Raw genomic sequence first — 23,260 nt, forward strand, 5'->3', positions numbered from 1 at the left:
AAGCCCAGTTCCCTCAAACTCTCCTTGTAAGACATGTGCTCCAGCCCCCTAATTATTTTGAAGGCATTGATGGTACAGTTCCATGCAAGGAATGAATTTGCTTACCAGGTGGGAGGGAGGATCATCTTGTCGCTGAGAATTGTTGTCTTTCCTGGGCAGGGGCACGTCTTTCCACTTCTGAGACCCTGAGTTTTCACAGGGTTGGTTCCTTTGCCCCTATGTTATGTGATGGGGCCCTGGCAGAGATGCGTTCTCTTCTGCCCTGTGTTGAAAATGATCCATAGAGTTTTTTCACTGATGGAGGGTGGGGAAGGGGAGAGAATGTGTTCTGGATCATACGCAGACTTGTGTGGCAGCAGAGTCATTGCGGCATGCTAAGAGTGAGACTCCTGGCTTTGTCAGTAATTTTGGGGGAATCTCCCCTTTCCTGCTCCTCCAGAATGGTGGACCATAAGTTTTGTGGTGGAGGTGATTATATTGATTACCATGGGGAGGTGGTCACAACTGTTTGTTTCTAGCAGGGGTGGGCAAACTCCGGCCTGGGAGCCACATCGGGTCCTTCAGATGTTTTAATCTGGCCCCCGAGCTCATGCCAGGGAGCAGGGTCCAGGGCTTGCCCCGCTCTGCACGTGCTGTAGTTCTGCTCAGCTCCCAGAAATAGTAGCATGTCCCCACTCCAGTTCCTATGCATAGGGGCAGCTGGGAGCTCTGCACACTGCCCCCACCCCAAGCGCCATCCCCACAGCTCCCATTGGCCAGGAACCATGGCCAATGGGAGCTGCAGAGGCAGCACCTGCAGAGGAGTCAGTGCGCCGAGCGACCTGGCTGCACCTCCGCGTAGGAGCCTCAGGAGCTTACCGCTGCTTGAGGTAAGCGCACCCTGGAGCCTGACCCCCTCCCTCACCCTGACCCCCTTGGTCCCAGCCCAGAGCACCCTCCTGAACCTCCAACCCCTCATCCCTAGCCCTACCCCAGAGTCTGTATCCCCAGTCAGAGCCCTCCCCCGCACCCAAACCCACTGCCCCACCCCTCCCCTCCCACACGCTGAACTCCTCATTTCTGGCCCCACCCCAGAGCCCACACCCCCAGCCGGCGCCCTCACCCCCTATCGCACCCAACCCCCAATTTTGTGAGCATTCATGGCCTGCCATACAATCTTCACACCCAGATGTGGCCCTTGGGCCAAAAAGTTTGCCCACCCTGGTTTCTAGAGTTCCTCCTCTGGCTGATTTCTAGACAGCCCCAGAGGAAGCTATTTATTTTTTCATTTGTCTCCAAAGCGAATGGGCTCTTGCACTGTGCCTCTTGTTTTCTGACTGGCTAATGAACTCTTGGCCCAAACTGAGGCCTTTTCTGTCCTGTCTGTGCTAGAGGCAAGAGCCATACTACACAAAAGATCATTCCTGTCTGGGACCATGCTGAGCTAGTCCCAGTCATTGTCCTGACATTCAGGGCCTGGCTGAAGGTGCAGGGGTAAGGGGAAGGCAGAATCTAAACTGTTAATGGCAGTGCCTGGCAGGATACGGTTGATGGAAAGCTATACAGAAAGTCACTGGAGAGAAGATGCCCAGCTCTTTTCTCTGAGAGCTACCCCTCTTTCCTGGCTCCCTACCTTCCCACTCAGGTCTAGACATCCTGTTTTGGTGCCCAGAATGTAGAGTCATTCTTATGTCTGGGGAGAGGGGACAGAATCATGGGGCTGTCACACAGACTTTCCTAACTCACCTTTCTTTCTGTCTAGCTTGTGAGTGGTAAGAGATTCAGGGCTCACAGCCCCTGGAAAGGTGATTATTTATAGCACTCCACAGAGGAGTGATTTGTGATTATCCCCCAAACTCCCTTTGCGTTTTCCAGCTAGCTGGGTAGGAGTGGGACAGATGTGCCAGGCTGTCGTTCATTCTTCTGCCAAGGACAAGGGGATAGAGCACGTTATGATACCCACAGGCTGTTCTGTCAACTTCTTTTTGTCCTTCTGTTCTTCTAGGTGTGTTGTCGTGCTCTTCAACCCTAGGAAAAATAAGCAACACCATATTCTAAACAGCTCCAGGTGAGTGAAACTCAGACATACACAGACAGCTGGCCTCGTATCACTTGAGAGGTGAATTTGGAGTCCTCTTTCTGGCTCTAGCAAACTATAAGAGTTGCTGGGGATAACGGTGCCCAGAGATAGAGAGTCCTAAACTCACTGGTGTGGGACTAGTGGTTGTGGGGAGAAGTTGCCTGCTAATTTAACCCTAGCTCCTCCTTAATATGAGTTACTGTGGGGAAAGTTGTAGCAATGATGGCAGGGAAAAGCTCATAAATACTACATTGCCATGTGGAACTGCTGTAAGGAATGACATGGAGGATGTTTTACTTGAACTCCGTGGGACTTGCATTATTCTTTCCCTGAGGTTGTAGCCTTGGTTTAGAGCAGGACTGACTGACACCTCGTCCTCTAGTTGGCAGGCAGGGGCCAGAGGACCATAACCCCATAGCTGTGAAACCCTTTCTGTGCCTCAGACACACTGCAAGGGGCTTGGGCTACAGGGAATCCATGTGTTCAGCCTGTGGGGAAACAAAACCATTGTCAAGTTATTACATGTGTTGTGGGCCTCTTTCCAGTCACATCCTCCTCCTCCTCTTCCCGCTCCCCCCTCGCCCCCCACCTTCGGGTGATCAGATAGCAAGTGTGAAAAATTGGGATGGGGCAGGGGGTAGTAGGGTCCTATATAAAAGACAAATCCTCTAATATTGGGACTGTCTCGATAATATTAGGATATCTGCTCACCCTCTCCATTCTCCAGTCATGACAGACTGAACTGAAACCAGATACCAGGCACCACCTCACAGTGTCCTCCTGTCTCTGTTTTAGGAAGACGATTACAGCTCTTGCTTTCTCCCCTGATGGAAAGTACCTGGTTACTGGAGAGGTAAGTGCTGAAAATTGTTTAAAACAGGTACATGTCTGCAGGCCGGGAAGAAGTGTGGCTGCTGTAGAACGGGAAATGGGCAAGTGTGGGGGGGGAGAGGGGGGACTTGAGTTTAATTAAATCCTGTATCCTTTTTGACAGGGTTTTGGCCCATAGACTATCCAAAGAGAGACCCTAACTGTGCCTCTGCACTGCCCTTATATGGGGAAATGTGGTTTTTGCTCTCACCCACTGATTCATCTTAGCATCAGCCAGCCTCGTTACTGGTTCTCTCCTTAAGCTCATATTGAAAGGGTTTTCCAAACGTTCTGTCTGCCCAGATCGAGGCAGGTGAAGCTCCTGGGACAGACTCCTTTTGCCAATGGCAGGGTGGAGATTAGCTGAAGATATTGGGCGCTGCTCTACCTATTAACATAGGGGAAGGAGTGAGGGATGGGAACTGGAAGTTTCTAGTGGCTGGGTTGAGTTTAGGGTTGCATCCCTTAGGATTTCAGGGAGTGAGCCAAGACCGTAACAATATAGTGGAGAGTGAAAAGTGCCTGTGGAATGGAGCTTCCAGAGTAGTGATAAAGGGGCCAGTGCCCAGGGGTTTGGCAGTGCATGCTTCATTACTGGCGACATGCTTTCTCCTTTCAAAGGTGCATAAAGGGAGAACAAGGCTGGCTGTATTGTGGGTTCTGTGCTGAGTTAGAAGTGCAAAGTGCATCCTGTACATGTAATGAATTTGCAGTTGTTAGATGCTAGAAACACACAAAAATGTCTCCCTGTCCCCTTTTGGTCATGCTCAGCTTGCTGTCATGTGTCTCTGACTACTTGTCATCCAACTCCAGTATGTTGTAACTTACTGGTGAATGTGTGTGTCACCAGTCTCTCTCTCTGTGCCCAGTACTTGGAAGATAGGAGTAGAAGTTGGCAAAAAAAAAAAATTTCGGCTAACAGTTTATTTGCTGAAAAATGCAGGGTCGGGTCAAATTCAGCTAATAGTTTCAGACCAAAAAAGAGGGGAAAATTCTGAAAAAGTCAAAACGTTTTGATTCTTTGCTTCAAAATGACATTTCATTTTGAAATGTACCTAATTAAAATTATACCACAAAAGGGTGAAATGCCCTATTACGAAATGTTTCATTTCAGGTTGAATTAAATATTTTGACTTGAAATGATTCCTTCCCTTTGCCCCTGAAAATTTTCGAGGGTTTTTGTTGGTTTGGTTTGATTTGGTTTGGTTTAGCCATCAAACTGAAAAATCAATTATTTACCCAGCTGTAAATACAAGTCTGTTGCACCCTCAGCTAGAGCCCACTGTCTTAAGCTGTAGCAGCTCATACTTTAAGCTCTGGATGACCCTGGTTCAATCCCCAGTGTGTTGACCAAGCTGGTGAAGTTAACTTGTTAGTTAGGCTGTGCCAGGCTTCTCCCCTTATGCATCAGGCACAGAGGAGGACCTGTAAGAGACACTTACCAGTGGGTTATACCTACAGAGCAGAGCTGGCTGAAAATTATTCTTATAGGTTTTATTTTTTGTCCAAAAGAATTTTTGTTTTGGTTGAAGTTTCATTTTTCAATTAAAAATTTCAAAATGAAAATTGAGATTTGTTTTCAAAAGTTTTTTTTTATTTTTATTTTGGTGGGGAAAACACCACTTTCACTCCCCCCCTCCCCCACCATTAAGGGGTGGAACGGCAGAGTAAAAACTTTAGTGGTTATTTTCCCACTGATACAACACACAACTTTTTTATTAGAAACTTTGTGCTGCAAAACTACAACAGAACTGGAAAATTCAGAATGAAGTGGCAAATTTTCATTTAATTTGAGTTGTGTTGCAGCATATAATTTACCATTTTTGACCAGCTCTGCAGCCATTTCTGTGGGTCCTCTCAAAAGCATTAATTTTGAGTGTTCATCTTGTCATGTAGTGCCCCCTGCTGATGGCAGCACTTAATCTTTTCTTAGTACTGCTCCTGAAGTTCTGCAGTTAGTATAGACTGGTAATAGCTGACTAAAGAGTGATCAGCTTGTAAAGTCTGAATCTTGCAGGCTCAGTGTACCAGTTCCGCCTAGTGACATTAAATTGGTGCATGGCTGGATTTTCTTCAGTGAGAGCATGGAGGCTGACCCTCATCCCTCCATATGTATTAGCTCTGGTCTGAGTATCTCAAATGCTGAGGAGATGGCGGCTTTCCATATAGGAATAAATTGCTTGTCCCATGGGAGTTGATAGACCTCACTGGTGGTAGCGTCTTTTCAATTATTTAAAGTGTATTGAATTTGTTAAAGTCTCCGGGGGCTGAAGATTTAGAGGTTGGTTTCTTAACTAGTGTAAGTGCTTTGCAGAATAGCTGTATTGACTTTTGTACCATCTTGACTGTACCTTGAGGACAGAACTCTGTCAGTCAGGGTGAAAGCTGAGCTGAGTAAATTAAAATCTGACCACTGTGCTTTCCCAGGCCAGTCACATTCTAGGTAAAGCTGCAAAGCAAGACAGTTAAATGTCTTGCATTCCGTGTTTGAGGTTTTGATTTTCAATCAAGCATGCCACTCCTTCAGGTGAGCAAGTGACTTGCTTTACCCTAACTGGAAAAGACACCATTTTGCCTTGTTGCCATGGAGATCTTATCTTGCAGGCTACTTTTTGACAGGCTTCCATGTGAAATCTTGAGGAAGCTGTTGAGTAGGGTTTCTCTGTTAATCATATACTTGGCAAGGATTTCGGCTGGTCTTGTAAAATAAAGGGTACTTTTAAATAACTAAATAAATGATTTTTCAGGGAGACTTAGTGCTGGCAAAAGGTGCTGCATTGACATCGGTAGAGACTGTTTATCCACAGAACAAGTGCAGCAAGAAGGGGAGTGCATTTCACCCGACACTGCCCTATCTATGTGCCTCAAATGTAACATGGAGTGACTACCTTTGGAATGAGAAGATTGCTAATTTCCAAAGAAATTGCCATTGAGTGTGACAGTGTAAGTTTTTGTGTTGTGAACACCTGGCCATTGGGACCTGTATTGAGAGCTCTAAAGGTCACCATGTATTACTGGTTTCCATTACAGAGAATAGAGATGTGTGCAAAATGTTGATCCACTTTCTTGGTTTTTGGGTTTTTTATTATCCCTTTCAGTTATCTGCTGAAATCGGCAAATTCATTAAACTTCTGACTTCCGCTGTAAATGGCCATAGAATGCCTATGGGTTGAGCTGTGATCTAGTCCTGGATTGGCTTCCAAGTTGTGTGTGTTTTGGAAAAATGTGTGGGGATGTTGCATATCTGAATCCATCGCCGCTAGCCTTACAAGTTATGTTCACTGCTCTCTGTCTCCGAATCACCCCTTCAGAGTGGGCACATGCCAGCCGTTCGGGTGTGGGACGTGGCTGAACGGACCCAGGTGGCTGAGCTCCAAGAACACAAGTATGGTGTGGCCTGTGTGGCATTCTCCCCCAGCTCCAAGTACATTGTCTCAGTGGGGTACCAGCACGACATGATTGTCAACGTGTGGTCATGGAAGGTAAGTGTGCAAGAAGATCAGCTTAATGGTAGGAAAAGCCATGTTGTGCAAGGCCAAAGATGGTCTGGGGATAAATCTGGTTATAGCTCTTTCATTCTCTGCTCCTTTTGACATTCATACAATCAGACAAGTTAGAGATGGATGGAGATTGGATCATCTAGTCCATCCTCAAGGAACCAGTGCAATATTGTTCTCAAGAATATGTGACATCTTCCTGGCCAGTCAGAAGGCTGCTAGGCTTTGTCATACTCTGTGTTTTTTCCAGAGGACTGTTGAAAACTGATTCAAACTAAGATTGTGGAGTGCGGAGGAATCTGTTTTACTTTGGTTGAGGGATCCACGTTACAAATGCTGGAGAACAATTTGCTTTTGTTGTGTTTTGAGATGGAAACATCGTAAACCGAGGGAAGGAGGGGGGGACTAGATACTCACCTAAAAAGTAACTTGAGTGCGGTTGTATGGAGGTGATCAGTTTTGACTGTGACAGTGGCCATAATAGTACTTGAGGGGCCATGTTATGTTGGAATAAAGGCCGTGCTTTAAAGCACTATGTGAATTTACAGCATTATATAAATATTTGATGATGACAGTGATAAACATGTATCTGCTAGGGGGACCTCCATGTTAGCAATAGAACTGGACAATCACATTCTCACAAGTTTGAGTCAGCTTCCTGTACCTCTGCAGGTAACCAGTCCTCTCTGGGAGCCATCTTACATTTTTTTTTTATATCCATATCTGTTAATCATGTTATGCAGCTGTAGGTCAATGTTCCCTTGAAATATTGTTAACCATTCCATCCCCTTTCTCATTCTACAGTTCAGATTCTGTCTTTTCATGATCATCTCCTATATCAGCTAGTGTTTTTGTCCTGCTTCTAATCTGGTAGACAAGTAACTTAACATTAAAACATTGGTGTCCTTGTGGTCATTGAAAATCCAGTGTTCAGTCTTCAAGTTCTTCTCAATGAGGCACACAGAAATAATGATTTGAAGATGGATGTAATGTAGAGTAAGGCTGGGATTTAATGCTGTACCTCAACAATCAAGATTTTTATGGTCTCTTCTCTCCTACTATTATTTATGTTACAGTAGTGCCTAGAGATTTCCCCGACAGCAAGGTCCCATTGTGCCAGGCGCTGTAGAAAAAACAGTTAGTCAGTGCCTGCAACAAAGAGCTTACAGTCTAAATGGACAAGACAGATGGGGCAGGAGAAGGGAAGTATTATTATCCCCATTTTACAGATGGGGAACTGATGCACTGAGAGATTTTTCATAGATTCATAGTTTAAGGCCTGAAGGGACCACTAGATCATCTAGTCTGACCTGTCTATCACAGGCCATTAAATTTCCACCGTTACCTTTGTATTGAGCCCAATGACTTGTTTGACTAAAGCGTATCTTCCAGAACCCTTGCCCAAAGTCACAGGGGAAATCAGTGGCGGAATCAGGAACTGATCCCAGATCTCCCAAGTCCCAGTGCAGTGCCTTAACCAGAAGACCATCATTCCTCAAGCATAGGGTCATAGGAACGGCTGCTGTGATATCCCCATCTTCCAGTCTGGGAGACTGACCCAGATGTTTGGTCAAGCTGAAGCAACCAAGTGTTATCTGAGGTGCTCCCTAGTTTCCAAATGGGGAAAGGCCACAGCAGCCGCCCTGATGGTGAGGACAGGGAGGGCTCTGGGTGCATTTGCTGTTTGGGGGGAAGCTGTGCAAGAGGCCCTGGAGTCTGGGCCCAAGAATGCTGCTTTGCTGCTGGTGGCAGAGTCTAGCCTTCTCCACTCTCCTACCCCTCTGAGAGTGCTCTGGTGCTGATCTCCGACAAGGCCTCTGGAATGAGACAGCTTCTGAGCCGAATGAGACAACTTCTAAGCTGAGGGCGGGCTAGCTTGGAGGGCTGCTAGTGGAAGGAAGGGGGAAGTGGGGCTCATGACTTTCTGAGGGAGGAATGGGAAATTGAAATGTTGATCAGAGTGAGTGTCTGGTTGACAACTGAGTACTGCAGGAAATAGATCAAGAATTTAAACTCACGAGGGAGAGGAGAGAGAGGCAAGATCTTTGAATCCACTCTCTGCCACTAATCCTTGGAAATACCATTCCTGCACCCCCTCTTCCCTCGGTTATTTGATGTGCATGAAGGGGAAAATCACTGCAGGTGTAGCTGCTCTGTTTCTTTTCCCTAGGGCTGGACAGAAGCAGCATGTTCACCTCTCCTCTTGCCCTATGACTTCTCTTCCACTCCCCAGGTGGAAAGATTTATGGTGTTTCCCTGTGGAAAATACCTACTGCCCATCCTGAGCAGTGCCCCCCTCCAACTTGCTGCCCTGGGGCTAAAAAAACTTCCAGCCCGTATTGGCCTGCATGTGCTTTCACTGTTTAGAAAGGGAAGTATGTTTTGTTCGGAGTGCCCTGTGATTATGAAATAGCCAAGGTGCAGATGACCATGTTACTATAGGCACTACTGACCTGAGAACCATTATGTGGCTGAGACAATGTAGTAGTAGGACTGAATGTAAAAGTGTGACGTCCAAACTGCCAGAGCACCATAAAGTAGTGGAAGGTTTGGCAGATGATTCACCCTCCCAGCCTGTGTTCAGAAAGACGTTGAATCTGTGCCTGCCGTACATAACGCCTGTAGCTGAAATGAGCCGCCTTATACACAGGCTATTGAGCAAGACACTTGAGCTATTGAAACAATTGTCTTTCCAGAAAAACATCGTGGTGGCGGCCAACAAGGTGTCCAGCAAAGTGACAGCAGTGTCATTTTCAGAGGACTGCAGTTACTTCGTCACAGCTGGCAACCGCCACATCAAGTTCTGGTACCTGGATGACAGTAAAACCTCCAAGGTGAGAGCTGGGGACAGGAGAAGTATAAAGAAGCAGCAGTGAGCGGGGGCCTTTGTGGCTTCTATAATGGCATAAGCTAGTTCCACAGCCTGTGGGGAACAGGAGCTTCCGGTTCAGAATTGATCTTTGATTTCCTGTGTGAAGCAGCTTTAGTCTTTGGCTCTCAAGATGTAACCTCTACTGTCTCATTATCCAGTGCCTGCTGTGTCTGGCACCCAAATCCAGGTTTCCTGTAGGCCAGTGCAGGTGGTTCATGGATTCTGTGCATGGCAGCCAAATCAGGTTCTGTTGTACCCTGGCATTGGTGCGATTCAACAGCACATCCATTTCTTCATGGCAATGGTTCTTCCCATATGTGGTTGCCATCTCTGGGCCCCTCACACTGCAGGGACTTGGGGCTCTTTGATTTGGATGTGCGTGACTTGAAATATCGAGGGGCATGTTTCAAAGTGTCATGTAGTGGCTTCTGTTGCTGTTGTTGGGAGGCCAAATCCCTATGTGCTAGTTTGCCTGTCTGTATTGCAAAGGTGCATTCACTCAAGGATAGCCTTTCACATTTCACACCATGGATCTTCCATTGACGCATATGTCAGTGCAAGTCAGATCTGTTTTGATCATCAGGGAAGACCAGGCATCACTATCCCCAAGATTTCTTCCTGCGATTGGCTAACTGGCCTGTGTCAGCCAATGGCAGACACATAAGTAGCTCTGTCTCACTGATTTGCTGCTGTTGATGGTCCTGATACATTTTACAAGCAGTGGAGTTGCAGCAAGTGACCCCATCACAGCCTGTCTCTTTAGATCGCTCATAACTCCAGTGTGGAGTTCTCTTTCCCTAACAGGTTATTTCTTTTGGTAGGTGAATGCCACAGTCCCCTTGCTAGGGCGCTCCGGTTTGCTGGGGGAGCTGAGGAACAACTTCTTCACGGATGTGGCCTGTGGAAGGGGTAAAAAAGCAGACAGCACTTTCTGCATCACCTCCTCCGGCCTCCTCTGTGAATTCAATGAAAAGAGGCTGCTCGACAAGTGGGTGGAGCTGAGGGTGAGTTCCAGGTCTGCTCTCCATGTACATCAATGCCCATTGACTGGGGGGAGGAAGGGGTGGGGACATCCTGAGGCCACAAGCTGCTGCCAGCAGTGAGAGCTGCTGGCATGTGAGGAGAGCTGGAGACTTCTGCTTCTTTATGATTTTTAATGTTTTCCTTTAAAGCATGGCACAAAGCAGTGGTGTGTGCTAGGGAAACCAGAGCCTGGGGGTAGAAATGGAGTCTTTTGCTTAAAGGCCAGTTGGGTAGGGATTTTATGTAGGAGATCCTCTAATTCCTGAAAAGCTTCTGCCCTCAAGGCTCAACATTGTGATGTGTCCTTGTGGCTGTGGGAAGGCTGGATGTGGCGTCCTTTGGGAACCCATGAATGTCACTCCTGAGTTGTACAGGAGGGGGGAGGGGTAGCAGCAGAGTGTGGGAGGCACTCCATCTCCTCAGGGGTTGCGCAAGCTGCTTCTCCAGTGCCCCCTGCCCTCCTAGAAGCAAAAGTCTCTGCCAGAGTCTCAAGTTCAGCTCTCCCCCTCGGGGTAGTGTATTGTGCTGCTGCAAGACCACCAGCCTGGCCTGTTGGCAAAGATTTTAATATTCAATTAAAGGGAGAAAACCCAAACTGTAAAGCAAAATGGATCCAGGGTATTCACACCAGGACAAAATCTTTCCATGCTTCCCCAAGTGAAACGTGTCTTTTCTTCTTTCCTTTCTGCTCTAAAATCTGCCTTTTTCACTCCTGCTCAGAACACAGACAGCTTCACAGTAAGTTAGAATGAAGTGTTTGCCTTGACCTCACCCCATTTCTCCATCATTTTCTGCCATTTGTACAAATCTCAGCACTGAGCAGAACAATTCCATTTCTCCCACCGTTGCCCCCTCTGTACCAGGAAGCATGCTCATGCACTTGTATGGGGCTAGCTGCAGTGTCCCACTCGTGATGCTGAACATCTCCCCTCAAGGGTACAAGGTAATCAATGTTCAGGGCCAGATCCCCAGCTGGTGTAGATCCACGTAGCTCCCCAGAAATCTACCGAGCTGCGTGAATTTGCACCAGCGAGTGGAACGCGCCCTCGGCGCTGTTTCCTGACTCTGACTGACTGAGCGGACCCTACAGCAGACCTTGGCTTGGATGCTCCTCAGAAAGGAAATCCAGATTTCAGGCTTTTCCTTAAACTGTGTGGCTTCATTTCACTCCACTTCACTTCATTCTGATCTTGAGTGCTTCGTGCTCTGTCGTTTACATGGCAGTTCGGAGAGAGAGACCAACTTGTCTTGGTTGATTTTGTGTCCTTCTCAGACTACTGTGGCGAACTGCATCTCTGTGAACCATGACTACATCTTCTGTGGCTGCGCTGATGGCACGGTGCGGATTTTTAACCCTTTGAACCTTCACTTCGTCACTACGTTGCCGAAGCCGCACTTCTTGGGAATGGACATTGCCAGCGTCACTGAAGCCAGGTACCATAGGAAGGGTGGTAGGAGACTGCAGAAGCTTGGATGGGCAGAGCAGGTGCAGTAACGATGTGTGATTTGTGATCCTGCCCTTGCCTTGCACTCTAGGGTTCTTCCTCCAGCATACTTTCCTCTTTACTATAAAGCGGCATTGATAAGAGATACATAGGCTTTCATGGGATGTTTTGCTTTCCACCGATGTCCTTGGGCACTCAAATCTCCTGCCTGTCCCTCTAGTCTTTCTTCCCTCTGTCTTGTGCGTTCTGTTTTCTCCTGTCCCCTTTGCTCTGCCATCTCCCTCCTGCTGGAAAACTGGCTAAAAGGAGCATCACTTTTTGAAGTGCAGATGTTGGCCTTTGAGTGGACCCTTCCTAGGTAAATTATTTTATGCATGATTATCACTTAGTCTGTGGAGGCTGAAATTGGAGAGAGCCCTTCACTCTTCCCTGCTTGCAAATGCTTGAGCACAACCAAATCTTCTGTTGCACTCCTACAGCGCTATTCTGAAACAAACATCCGCTGGGATCCACCCCGAGGAAAGGGACGTTTCCACAGTCCATACGCTTTTCTTTTCCAGATAGATTAGGCACGTTGGCGACTGGCTGTCTAATGAACCGCTCTGACCCACAGTGGGAGGGGTTCATACTGGACATGTAGATGTCGGAATGAATTGTTCCTTTGTTTGGTGATGGTGTGTGCCTTTAATTGAAATGTGATTCACTGCTCATACACTCGCCCTTGATCTGAAAGCAGATATGTTTCTGTAATTTGGGATATCAGTTAATGACAGCATATTGCTGCTTGTGCCCTAGGGAGCCCCTGAGGTGTTGGGGTAGCCCCACTTTATTTTGAGGTCATTGTTTTCAATGGATTTTTCCCCACACAGTTGTGCCATTTCCCCTCTCGTCAAGACTGGCACGGTCATGTTCTCTCCTGCGGGCTCTCATTAATCCTCCTTCCTGGGGGGTCTAGCAGGGACACGTGTCTATTTGTGGTGGGGTTTTTGACTCGAACATGCATTTCAATGGAAAGCTGCCTATTACTGCCATTGGCTGGGCAGTTTGATCAAGTGGTTAGTCAGACCTCCTGGACTCCGATCCTAGCTCTGCCAGTGACTCTTGGCCTTGGCTAAATCACTTTAATCCGTTTGTGCCTCACCTTTTCCACTTTTAAAAATAGGATAGTAGGGGCCCACCTTTATAAAGGTGTTTGCAGCCTCCACACACTTTGCAAAAACTCTTCACAACACCTCTGTGAGAGCAGTATGGGTGAGTTCCATTGTACAGATGGGGAGAATGAGGCATAGATAGGAGAAGCCACTTTCCCAAGGCCAGATAGCAATTCTGTGGTCGTACTCAGAATAAAACCCAGATCGCTTAACTCCCTGTCTGCTGCTCTAACCACAACATGACAATTAATGCATTTAAAGAGCATCTCTCTGGTCTTTCCAGCCTTAAGTCTACACTGGGCTCTGGTTTTTAATGAGATCGATGCTAGGTGAGGTTAATTATATCCTCACCTGGGTTTTAGAGCTGAAACTGAGTGGAACGTTTTTTTGAGGTTTTGCAATGTTTACATTTTTTTTTAAATAATTTTTCCTAACATCAGGCTAAGAGCTAAGTGAGCCTGTTTTCATGTGACTTCCAGACCAATTTTGCAGAGCAAAGAGGCTTGTAAAAATAACCAAACCGCTGCCATCTTGTCTGATGTCAACCATTTGAGGTTCTCTCCTCGTTAGCTGGCACCCTAACCCTATAATCCAGCTCTTCAGTTCTCACAACATGGCCCTGATCTCATAGAAACATGAATACATAGCACTGGAAGGGACCTCCTGGGTTCTCAAGTCCAGTCTCCTGCTGTCACAAGCAACCCAGTCAAATAATCCTGTGCATAAACTCACCAATCTCCATGTTAAAACTAGCAAGGTTGGTTGCTCCCGCTCCTCCTATGGGAAGGTGGATTCAGAACGTCACTGAAACAGGAAGTCTCCCTGGCGCTATAATCTCAGATTGTTTTGCACGGCAGTGTGATGCACCAGGACTCCTCCATCAGGAATTTTACTCCATTTAATTTCAGCTTTTATTTTTCCCTCCAGCAGCTGGGAGACTAGAATATACATAGGAGTTCTTGCTGCCTACACTGCTACCTCTAACTCCAGCTGTTTGTGCTTGAGACCTTTCGCTGCCAGCAATACCGTTCTCTCCCTTCCTTGCTCCCAGGTGTCTGCACTGGGAAGGACTAGCAGTCCAAAGATCTGATGGCTCTCTTGTCGTGTCTACTTCTCAGCATGCTGCGGAGCGAGAGTCTGAATTCAGCTGTGAATTGAATAGTTGGAGAGTGAAGTAAAGGAACTCAAGCCTTGCAGTCAGTCCTACTGGCCCCTCCACCGTAGGAAGTTCAGGCCCCTCTTGGGACTTTTATTTTTTAATGTGGAAAGAGGCTGCTATCCTGGCACAACAGTCAGATTCTCCACCTCACAGATTGTGGTTACCTCCCCAACTACTCACTGTACTCCCACACCGTTGTATACTCCTTCCTCTGGCTAGCACCAAACTCTTCCCTCCCAGAGGATTTTAGCTTCAAGTTTTGTGTCCACACTCTTACCCCAGTGCTACAAAAATTAACCCGACTGTTGTTCTGTCTTTGCACAGCCGTCTCTTCTCTGGTATGGTGGATGCCAAGTATCCAGATACAATTGCCTTGACCTTCGACCCTACCAACCAGTGGCTATCATGCGTTTACAATGACCACAGCCTGTATGTGTGGGATGTCAAGGACCCGAAGAAAGTGGGCAAGGTTTACTCTGCCTTATACCACTCTTCCTGCGTGTGGAGTGTTGAGGTAAGGACAGGCTAGGAATGGTGCCCACGTACTGGGGTGAGGGCAGCGTAAGATGGTGGCTGCCTGTATTTCCCAGTAAGGGACTCTGCCTCCAGCTCGTGTAGTTAGGGGGGTGTTTGTGAAGGGAAGGTAGGAAACTTCATGGAGTTACTTACACCATGCAAGTGCACACGTCTCTCATGCCTGGTCAGAAATGGAGGGAAGACGATATGAAAAGGGAACAGGCAGGGGCTTTTCCTCTGCATTTTTGTATATCTTATTTTTAACCTCTCCTCATGGATCAAATCTTGAGATAACTCCAGCCATGTTTCAGTATCAAATGATTGTGGCAACAGTCCAGTGCTGCCCTCTTATGCTCTGTGTTTGAACTCTGTTAAGTGATGAGGGTTTCTGGCTCTCTCCCCTCCCATTGGGCTAGAAAAAAGCAGAGGGTCTTATTCAAGACACCATCTATGTCCTGGTAACTCCACTCAGCATTTGTTTATTTGGAATGAATATGAAGCTGTGATTTGCCAGCCAGTCTGTGACTGAATTGATTCTAGGTATGCTGAGTTCCTGTTGTCCTCAGCTGCCTCCTCTGTATCAAATAAGTAGAAATCTGGTCTGGCCTTGTTTTGGAACTTGCTTCTGGTAACTAGACTACCAGGCACAATGATGTCTCACTTACGGTTTGTTTGTTATGTGCCTCTAGGTGTATCCTGAAGTGAAGGACAACAATCAGTCTTGCCTGCCCCCAAGTTCATTCATCACCTGCTCGTCTGATAACACCATCCGTCTGTGGAATACAGAGAGTTCCAACATCCATGGCACAGCTCTGCACCGGAACATCCTCAGCAATGTAAGACTCTGCAGTGGTCTTCGGTTCCCTTCTTCCTCTTACACTTGAGTGTCCTTTTTAGGGCCCACAGGTCACATAAGGGGCGATGTGTGTCTGGGAAGTTACTCAGACCTGGGGAAATGTAGGGGCAGACCAACTGCAAAGATAAATAGTAGCATTTTGTAAGAGTCTTAGGACTTCATATTCCAGAACAGATCAATGTTTCACCAGTGCTGGTCTCTTCCAGAGGGTCTCATCCCAGATGCTTCAGAAGACAATGTAACTGTTTCTCTCTGCGGTCCCAGCTCTGTAATGCTTCTAATTGTCAGGGTTGGTAATTCTGTGGAAACTGGACATGTGGATTCAGAACCATTTGACTCTCATTTCCTCACTATGTATAGACAGTGATGTTAAATCGAAGAATCTCATGCAGTACAATGGTTGGGTCAAGCAATTTGCTTCTGTAACCTAAGGGAGCTGCTACACCAGCCAACTCTCCAGCTCCCTTTCTGAGCAATCTGCGCTCCATGTAACAGACTCTTGCCTATTTTGCAATAGAGATTCCTGATGACTTGGCTCATCTCATGTTATCGCTAAAGAACACCTGAAGTCATTTCCACCACACCCCATTCTACTACTGTCTAATCCTCAGGTGTCTATCGGTGGCACAGGACATGCAGCTTGTTCCCAGCACCAAGGCTGCTTGCTTTGTCCAACTCCTCCTGTAGAAGGGCCATAGTATGATGTTGCTGTGCTAACTCCCCCTCCACTTATCTCTCCCTCATCATTACTGAGTGGCTTGCTGCTGTGGGCTTCACTCCCAGATGGGACACATTGCCTATTACTGCCACTGAAAAGAATACATTGGCCATTGCTCCAGTTTCATGAGGAGTCTGTCTGCCACTGCTTCACTTCGATACTTCACTGGCCCCTTCTCTCTTTCCAAGGACCTGATGAAAATCATCTATGTGGATGACAACACTCAGGCCCTGCTGGACACTGATTACAACTCTGGTGGGAGCGCAGACAAGGCTGACATCCAGGCCTTGGACACGAAGGTGGGGATTCGCACACTCTGTGTGAGCCCCAGTGGAGAGCACCTGGCCTCGGGCGACAGGATAGGCACTCTCAGGTAACCCTAGGGCTTCTGGCGAAGAGTTAAGATGGGGTGGGGATGGGCATAAAGACTAGTTTGTGTCTCTCATTTTTCACTCTGTGTAGTTCCACTTTCACACTGAAATCCATCTGTGTCCTATTTCAGGATCCATGAGTTGCAGTCCCTAAGGGAAATGCTGAAGGTGGAAGCCCATGACTCGGAGATCCTCTGCCTGGAGTACTCCAAATCTGACACAGGTAAGATAGGGCAGAGCCTTTATTCCCATTGATTATTTGTGCACCCCTTATGATGTACTGGCTTGTTTATAGTATCAGAGAGGTAGCCGTGTTAGTCTGGTTGATGATGATGCCACAGCACAACTGGTTGCTGAGCTCTGTGCCTTTATCCTCACACACAACTATTTCAAATTTGATGACAATATATATCTCCAGATCAGTGGCACCGCTATGGGCACCCGCATGGCCCCACAATATGCCAATATTTTTATGGCCGACCTGGAACAACGCTTCCTCAGCTCCCGTCCACTCACACCCCTTCTCTACCTACGCTACATTGATGACATCTTCATCATCTGGACCCATGGGAAGGAGACTCTGGAAAAATTCCACCACGATTTCAACAGCTTCCATCCCTCTATCAACCTCAGCCTGGACCAATCTACACGGGAGGTCCACTTCCTAGACACCACGGTGCTAATAAGTGATGGTCACATTAACACCACCCTATACCGAAAACCTACCGACCACTATGCCTACCTTCATGCCTCCAGCTTCCATCCCGGACACACCACAAGATCCATTGTCTACAGCCAAGCACTGAGGTACAACCGTATCTGCTCTAACCCCGTAGACAGAGACCAACACCTAGAAAATCTCCACCAAGCATTCTCAAAACTACAGTACCCGCATGAGGAAATAAGGAAACAGATCAACAGAGCCAGACGTGTACCCAGAAGCCTCCTACTGCAAGACAAACCCAAGAAAGAAACCAACAGGACTCCACTGGCCATCACATACAGTCCCCATCTAAAGCCCCTCCAACGCATCATCAGGGATCTACAACCCATCCTGGACAATGATCCCACACTTTCACAGGCCTTGGGTGGCAGGCCAGTCCTCGCCCACAGACAACCTGCCAACCTGAAGCATATTCTCACCAGTAACTGCACACCGCAACATAGTAACTCTAGCTCAGGAACCAATCCATGCAACAAACCTCGATGCCAACTCTGCCCACATATCTACACCAGCAACACCATCACAGGACCTAACCAGATCAGCCACACCATCACCGGTTCATTCACCTGCACATCCACCAATGTAATATATGCCATCATATGCCAGCAATGCCCTTCTGCTATGTACATCGGCCAAACTGGACAGTCTCTAAGGAAAAGGATAAATGGACACAAATCAGATATTAGGAATGGCAATATACAAAAACCTGTAGGAGAACACTTCAACCTCCCTGGCCACACAATAGCAGATCTTAAGGTGGCCATCCTCCAACAAAAAAACTTTAGGACCAGACTTCTAAGAGAAACTGCTGAGCTTCAGTTCATTTGCAAATTTGACACCATCAGTTTAGGATTAAACAAAGACTGTGAATGGCTAGCCAACTACAAAAGCAGTTTCTCCTCCCTTGGTTTTCACACCTCAACTGCTAGAAGAGGGCCTCATCCTCCCTGATTGATCTAACCTCGTTATCTCTAGCTTACTTCTTGCTTGCTTATATTTACCTGCCCCTGGAAATTTCCACTCTTGCATCCGACGAAGTGGGCATTCACCCACGAAAGCTCATGCTGCAAAACGTCTGTTAGTCTATAAGGTGCCACAGGATTCTTTGCTGGCTTGTGTATGTGTTGCTAAATGACTCCATTCTGACCATCATGTGTAACAACCCTCTACTGATGACCTGCTCTGTTAGCTTGCAGAGTAGAGGCCTGTCGCATTGCAAAAAAGGTCCTAAGTTTGAAGCAGACTTCCTCATCTTGCTGTTGTATGGAGACAGGTAGAGACTGATCATTACTTCCCCTATCACAGTTGGAAAGCCCAGGGACATTTCCTTGTGCACATCTGTTTACTTGCACTAATCTATGATGATCTTCTGTAGCCTAACTTGAGAGGATGTTTAAAACTGTGACCAAAGGAGCAAATTACTTCTCAGTGAAGGTTTCACCCTCTTGTAAAATCTTTGGTAGGGTTGAAGCTCCTGGCATCAGCCAGTCGGGACAGACTGATCCACATCTTGGATGCTGGGAAGGAATACAGCCTGCAGCAGACACTAGATGAGCATTCATCTTCCATCACAGCTGTGAAGTTTGCAGGTAAGAGATCCTGTACTCCCCTCTGTACTGGCAGGAGTGAGATCCTAACAACAGCAGCAGGAATACTGCTCCTCTCACATCACAGCTGTGAAGTTTGCAGGTAGATAAGTTTAACCTTTTAATCACTTGGACAGATCAGGCTACCTTTTTCCTCCCCTTCCATAACTAGAAAGGTCAAAATCACCTTATCCTTTCCCTCCATATTTCTTTGGAGAGTCACATTCTCTAATGATCTTATTTTTTTTTTAAACCCATCTCAAATACCTACAACCCACTCCTGTTCTCCTGGCTGAGAGAGACTGGGTTGAGGGTCTCTTCAAAATATAGCAGTGCCAGCATTAATTGGCCTAGAATATAGGGCAGGTGGTCACTGTGGGGGAATGGAGTGCCTCACGCTGCTCAGCAGCACAGCGTTGTGCCTTCACAACTCTCCTAGTTACTGATGGCTGGAGAAGTGGCAGGCAGGGACTGAAAATTGTACTTGAGTCTCTCAGATGGCAGGGCAGCGCAGTGCACTAACCGATGACCACCATGTCAGCCCTGTGGCCAGGTTCAACTCTGGTGCATGTGGGTGCAATTTTCTACCAGGACTGAATGTGGCCTCTTTAACTAAATTTGGAAAGATTGTCATTTTCTTCACACTGAGCGGGAAGCAAATTCTAAGTTGGTTTCTAAGGAGGTTATTTTTTGGCAGTGCAGGAAAGTCTGGTCTTTCAAAGGCAAAAATGGGAGTGAAAATAAGAAAGACACCGTAAATTGGATTGGTCAGTTAGTGCAGCATATGTTTATGGCAGGGGGTGGACAAACTTTTTGGCTTGAGGGCCACATCAGGTTCCCAAACTGTATGGAGGGCTGGGTAGGGAAGGCTGTGCTTCCCCAAACAGCCTGGCCCGAGCCCCTTATCTGCCCCCTCCCACTTCCTGCCCCCTCAGAACTGCCAACCCATCCAACCACCCCCTTCCGGGACCCCCCCACCCCTTATCCAACCCCCCTGTCCCCTGACTGCCCCCTTGATCCCTATCCTCACCCCTGCCAGGCCCCCAGAGACTCCCATGCCTATCCAACCGCCCCTGTCCCCGACCGCCCCCCCCCAAGAACCTCCACCCCATCCAACTGCCCCCTGGGAACCTCTGCCCCTTATCCAACCCCCCTGCTCCCTGCCCCCTTACCATGCTGCTCAGAGCCCGGCTGGAGCCAGCCCCACCGCTGTGCTGCCTGGCAGGAGCTCGCAGCCCTGCTGCCCAGAGCGCTGGCGGCATGGCTAGCTGAGGCTGCGGGGGTGGGGGAGGGACAGCAGGGGAGGGGCCGGGGGCTAGCCTCCCCAGCTTGGAGCTCAAGGGTCAGGCAGGACGGTCCCACAGGCCGTAGTTTGCCCACCTCTGGTTTATGGGCTGTTCTCCGCTCGTCAGCAGCACAGAGCTACCTTTTCCACCCACATCAGCAGGGAGTGCTGTAGTGTCCAGAGAATAAGGGCACTACAATGATGCTGAAGTGTTGAGGGACATTGCAGAATCAAATATCTACCTGCTGCGTGATGGGTCTGCTTGCTCACTGAGGCCTATGTGGAATTCATTGTGGGTGCCTCTGGGCTAGTGGTGGTGGAGACTGTTCCTTCTCTAGGAAAGAGAAGGCTTCTGCAGTTCCGTGCACCATCGTGCAGGGCTGATGTACAGGAGCAGGGGGCAGGTATAGGCAAGTAGGAATGGGGTAAATAGAACATAATCTCCTCCGTTGCTTGTTGGGTTCCTGTTCATTTGTTTTTTTCTCTCTTCCAGCCAACGATGGGAAGGTGCGAATGATCAGCTGTGGAGCAGATAAGAGTGTCTATTTCCGCACTGCACAGAAGGTAACTTAGTTATAGCCATCATATGCTTCTCTATAACCGCTACACCGAGGAGCTTCTTCAAGGAATGGTGTGGGTTTGTTGCTATTCCAGTCCCAGCCTCTCCTAATATGACAATGTAGGAGATTGTTAAATGTGCTAACCACAAGGAAGTGCGCAGCTGCTCCAGTCCCAGCTTCTCCTAGCAGCAGTCACTGTAGGGAATGGTTAGGGAACCCATTCCTCTTCCCAGCAGAAGTCATCGTAGGAAATGGTGCAAGAGCATTGGATGTGGGAAGAACTTCATTGCACCTCCAATCATCGCCTCTCCCAGCAGGAGTCACCGTAGGGCGTGGTTTGCTTGTGCGGGCTAGCTACTTGGGAGGAAGTCATGAACATTTAAAAGATTGTTATGACTGGTTAACTACTTGGCTTTCACTAATTTTTAATCCCTGTGCTCAGACGGGCGACGGGGTCCGGTTTACCCGGACACACCACGTTGTTAGGAAGACTACTTTGTATGACATGGATGTTGACCCCAGCTGGAAATATGCTGCTATTGGCTGTCAAGACCGTAACATCAGGTTGGTTCATATGTGATTGGATTTTGGTGTGCTCCCAGAATTTGGGCAGTGATAGGTGGTCTGGGTTGCACTGCTGCTTAAATGGAAGCTCTGCTCCCCTACCCCTAAATATAACCTGCCTTTTAATGAATGGGCCATAGCCATAGGTACTGGAACTAGGGGTGCTGAGAGTGCTGCTGCACTCTCTGGCTTGAAGTGGTTTCCATCATATACTACAGGGTTTACAGTTTGGTTCAACAGCTCTCAGCACCCCCCTGGTACAAATTGTTCCAGCATCCTTAGACACAGCTGTCTTACTGCTGGGACAGCTGAGTAGAGTTTGGTTAGTGCCACTTGTAATATATGGCCAATAGCTCTCATTAAGTGCTGGGAGGTTCATTTCCCTCTCTTCTGATTGCTCCATACTCTTCACTTTACCAGTATGAGAAGCAAGAAAGAGTGTTAATTCAAACCCAGGTCTTTGACTTGGTACTGAATAATGTGATCTTTGGGCCACCGTCCTAGCTCCCAGGCTGTTTCTTTAACCACTTAAATGATTATGAGCTTCATGAATTATGGCCAACATAGTGCTTCCCTTGAAGTGGCCACCTGCCCTACATCCTGCCGCTCCATTCCATACAGTGACTGTGCAGGGAGGCCTGTCATGGAGAGAGGGAAGGGAAGCTTGTGAGAAGAAACCGAGAACCATGCATGGATGTGATGAGTTCTGGCTTGTGTCACCTTCAGGATTTTCAACATAAGCAGTGGGAAGCAGAAGAAGCTGTACAAGGGATCCCAAGGTGAAGATGGCACCCTCATTAAAGTAAGAGCTCCAGAAATTCAAGCATGACACCCCTCCATCCCCATGAGTCGTCCCCTCCACCACCCCTCCTCCCACATACACTTGTTCTCTTTCTTTTCCTGGCTCTTCGAAGCTGAATCTAGTATTCCAGAAAGTGAGGGATGGATGCAGGATATTTTGGTGTGAACTTTTTCCCTCTAAAGTGCTAATGTGGACTATAGATAGCATTTATTAATGAATTTCTTGCTGTTTGATATCTAGTACCTATTAAAAACTGCCTATCCTAGGCTCTGGGTATCCAAGACATTCATTTACAAATTCATTTGTGTCCAAGACAAATACTCAGGCAGCAGCTACTCCTCACCCCATGTGCATAAAACAATTAGCTAATGGTGATATCCAATTCAAAGATCCTTCCCAGTACCTACCCACAAATACTAGCTCTTATCACGCCCCACCCACAGTCTGGGTAAATACAGATGGGCTAATTCAGTCCAAAGTGGGGATAAATGAATATGTTTGTTTAATCTCTCTCATTGTATTTCAAGTGATATACTGGGCCAAATTCTCTGCTGGTGTAAATTAACCACGCTCCATTGAATTCAATGCACCTGTACCAATATACATCAGAAGAGAATTTGGCCTATGTGGTGCTTCTTACAAGAACCAAAGGCATTTTCTCCTGCTGGCTCTGGAGGCACTTGCCGGCAGTGTCATACTACGTACAAGGCAGTCTTTGGACTCCTGCCTCGGCTCTGTTTTTCCTTATAGTCCTTGGCCATTGCTGGGACTCCTGGATGCGATTGTTTTTTCCCCGAGCTCCATTTGGAAAGAGCTCATTCCAGCCCTTGTGTTTATTTGCTTTACGATTACATGCTGCAGCTGCTGGCATTCAAGGTTTATGAGAAATTTGTGAAACCAAGGAAATGAGAGGGTGCTGCCAAGGAAGAGATCTTCAGACAAATGGGAGGCTTAGGGATAGATTAAACCCAGCCATGCTCATGCTGAAACACCCTGCTATCCTGAGGGACTTGGAACGCCTCTAGAGCCCAGTGCTGTGTAGGCAGGTTCTGTGCATGCTGGTCTGTGCACCTCCGCCCAGTACACCTCCACCCTGGGATACCATGCCCACTTGTTTCCTAGCCCTGTGCCTCTCCTGACAAACGGGATGCCTCCATAGTCACCTTTTTCTGCTTTTGTTCACACAGGTAATTACACTTTAT

The 23,260-nt window shown here is 47.6% G+C and overlaps 1 protein-coding gene across 3 annotated transcripts in view; it reads left to right on the plus strand.

Moving 5' to 3' along the window:
• MAPKBP1 (mitogen-activated protein kinase binding protein 1) overlaps nt 1-23,260 on the plus strand; it is a 128,956-nt gene that overhangs the window by 76,122 nt on the left and 29,574 nt on the right. For all 3 annotated transcript variants that reach the window (XM_045015411.1, XM_045015413.1, XM_045015412.1), the window contains 14 exons: nt 1,985-2,047; nt 2,855-2,912; nt 6,241-6,411; nt 9,123-9,260; nt 10,120-10,302; nt 11,595-11,755; nt 14,401-14,590; nt 15,282-15,428; nt 16,355-16,539; nt 16,669-16,760; nt 18,725-18,850; nt 20,626-20,696; nt 21,135-21,256; nt 21,983-22,058. In XM_045015411.1, the coding sequence (XP_044871346.1) occupies nt 1,985-2,047; nt 2,855-2,912; nt 6,241-6,411; nt 9,123-9,260; nt 10,120-10,302; nt 11,595-11,755; nt 14,401-14,590; nt 15,282-15,428; nt 16,355-16,539; nt 16,669-16,760; nt 18,725-18,850; nt 20,626-20,696; nt 21,135-21,256; nt 21,983-22,058 (1,783 nt within the window). The remainder of the gene's footprint in view (nt 1-1,984; nt 2,048-2,854; nt 2,913-6,240; nt 6,412-9,122; nt 9,261-10,119; nt 10,303-11,594; nt 11,756-14,400; nt 14,591-15,281; nt 15,429-16,354; nt 16,540-16,668; nt 16,761-18,724; nt 18,851-20,625; nt 20,697-21,134; nt 21,257-21,982; nt 22,059-23,260) is intronic.

Source organism: Mauremys mutica, chromosome 4 (assembly GCF_020497125.1).
Source record: "Mauremys mutica isolate MM-2020 ecotype Southern chromosome 4, ASM2049712v1, whole genome shotgun sequence".
NCBI classification, from domain to species: Eukaryota; Metazoa; Chordata; order Testudines; family Geoemydidae; genus Mauremys; species Mauremys mutica.